Genomic DNA, 2,500 nt, shown 5'->3' on the forward strand with positions numbered 1-2,500 from the left:
GGGATGAAGGGGGTAGGGTAGAGGGAGGAGACGGTTGGAGGGGGAGAAGGGGTAAGGGGGGGAGGGAAAGGGTGGAAAGAGGTGGGGGATGAAGGGGGTAGAGGGAGGGAGGTGAAGGTTTGTAGGGGAGAACGGGGGAGAGGGAGGGGGATGAAAGGCAGAGAGAGAGAGAGAGGGGGGAGCGAGAAGGGGAGATAGGTGAATAGGGAGCAGGGAAAGGGGGGTAGGGGAGGGAAAGGGAGAAAGGAGGCGGGAGGGAAAAGGATTGGGGGAAGAAGGAGGGGAATGAGAGGGGTGACAGGTAAATACGAGGAAGGGAAAAGGGGGAGAGAGAGGGGAATGTGAGACACGGCCGTAGAAGGGGAGAACGGATAAGGGGGAAGGAGAGACAGGTAAATGGGAGGGGGGAGAAAAGGGAGATAAGTGAATAGGAGGGGGTAGAGGAAGAAGAGGAAGGGGAAAGAGAGGGGAGAGCGAGGTGGCAGAAGGGAGAAGGGAAGAGAGAGAAGTGGAGAGGAAAGTTGAAGAGGATGCGGAAAGGGAAGTGGGGAAGGGGAAGAATGGGAGCAGAGGAAAGCGAAAGGGTAGAAAGGAGGATAGAGAAAGGAAGAGAGGGAAGGAATGGATCAAAATGAGGTAAGAGACACAAAAAAGAATAAAGGAATAAAGTAAGGAGAAGGGGTAGAGAATGGGGATGAGAGAGTGAGAGGGATAAAGGAAAGGGTAATGGGAAGAGAGAGAGAGAGAGAGAGAGAGAGAGAGAGAGAGAGAGAGAGAGAGAGAGTGAGAGAGAGAGTGAGAGAGAGAGAGAGAGAGAGAGAGAGAGAGAGAGAGAGAGAGAGAGAGAGAGAGAGAGAGAGAGAGAGTGAATGAGGAGAGAGAGGGAGAGAGAGAGAGAGAGAGAGAGAGAGAGAGAGAGAGAGAGAGAGAGAGAGAGAGAGAGAGAGAGAGAGAGAGAGAGAGAGAGAGAGAAGGAAAGGAAAAGAAGGGAAGGGGAAAGGGAGAGGGGAAGAAAAGACAAAGAAAGAGATGGGAGAAGGGGAAAAGAGAAGAAGAATCAGGAATGGGAAAGGTAAAGGGAAATTATAGAAAAAAATTGGGTAAAAAAGAGTTTACTAACTACAACACAATATAGTACAGAATATCATTCTTAAATTTCTCTATTTCTCTAAGTAGTGAAGAAATGAGTAAGAATTAGTGAAGTAACTTAGCAGTAAAATAAGTGATGGAAGACAAATGCAAGTAGCAATTTGTCTAAGTAATTAATAAAAAAGTTTCAAAAAGTGATCTATGTCCAGTAATTGCTAATTTAAGCATACAAAAATCGTAACAAAGATACCAATCAGAAAATTAAAGAAGCTGGAAAGTTTTTAATCTTATTTACATATTTTTTAAAGATGTAGTTGTGAAGTGATAAAGTGCTATTAAATTTATGTGATATTAAGTTATCCTTAGCTTACTCAAATTAGGTCATCGGTGAATTAATTCTTAACACATACATCGTCTGCGACCGGAGGTGTGTGTGTATGTGTATATATGTATATATATATATATATATATATATATATATATATATATATATATATATATATATATATACACACACACATATACACACATCCATAATGTATACGTACGTACACCAACGGATACATCCATATCCACGTCCACTTACACACTCCCTTGCCCGTGCATTCCCGCCCACGAGACCCACGCCCACAACACCTACAGCGCGACCTCACCTGACCAGGTGCGGCAGTTCGACACCATCCAAGCAGCAATTTTCGGCCGGCGGAGGAAGGAGGACCAGTCGTACTTGAGGTCGTCCTCGAGGGAGACGTTGTTGTTCAGGTCTTGCATGTACTTGAAAAAGGTCGTGCTGCTTTTATCCAGAAGGGAAGGTCGACCCGTGAGGTCATGTACTTCAGCTGAGGAGAGAGCATCTTATTTAAGTGCAGATAATGATTCGTGTATGTGGGTTACATATATATATATATATATATATATATATATATATATATATATGATTGTATAGTAATATATGTGTATATGATTTTCCCCTTTATTGATTCATTATGTATTCCACGTTCCTATCCGGGTTTATCCCTTGATAAACCCTGAAGAATGAAAGGAAACACCTACCCTGAAGCGGCGTCAACACCCCGTACGGCAAAAACAAGTCCGAGTCCCTGTTATAAGAGAAGGTCCAGTTGAAGAAGTCGCGACCTCTTTGGTGACTTTGAAGGGGCACCGGAGCTTCAAGGTTGAACCAGACGTACTTCTGGTGGGGTCGCCGCGCCCTTGGCACCGCCTTAGCGTCGAAATCATTGGCGTGGAAGATGAGGGCGTCCGCATCGTCTTGGTCGCCGTCGCGGTCGAAGGTGAACACGCAACGGGTTTCAGGGCAACCATGTAAGGTCAAGTTCGTCCTGTTGCCCAGGAAGGTCTGCCAGCCCTCGGTGAAGAACTTGGTGTAGAAAAGAATCTTCTTCGTTTCGGA

At 45.3% G+C, this 2,500-nt stretch overlaps 1 protein-coding gene across 1 annotated transcript in view; it reads right to left on the minus strand.

The window, feature by feature from the left end:
- LOC125039161 (alpha-(1,3)-fucosyltransferase C-like) overlaps positions 1 to 2,500 on the minus strand; it is a 19,115-nt gene that overhangs the window by 4,582 nt on the left and 12,033 nt on the right. Inside the window, exons 2-3 of the mRNA XM_047632926.1 lie at positions 2,143 to 2,500; positions 1,743 to 1,928 (exon numbers count right to left, since the gene is read on the minus strand). The exon at positions 2,143 to 2,500 is cut by the window's right edge and continues 602 nt beyond it. Coding sequence (XP_047488882.1) covers positions 1,743 to 1,928; positions 2,143 to 2,500 — 544 coding nt within the window. The remainder of the gene's footprint in view (positions 1 to 1,742; positions 1,929 to 2,142) is intronic.

The sequence above is a fragment of the Penaeus chinensis genome, chromosome 26 (assembly GCF_019202785.1).
Source record: "Penaeus chinensis breed Huanghai No. 1 chromosome 26, ASM1920278v2, whole genome shotgun sequence".
Taxonomy (NCBI): domain Eukaryota; kingdom Metazoa; phylum Arthropoda; class Malacostraca; order Decapoda; family Penaeidae; genus Penaeus; species Penaeus chinensis.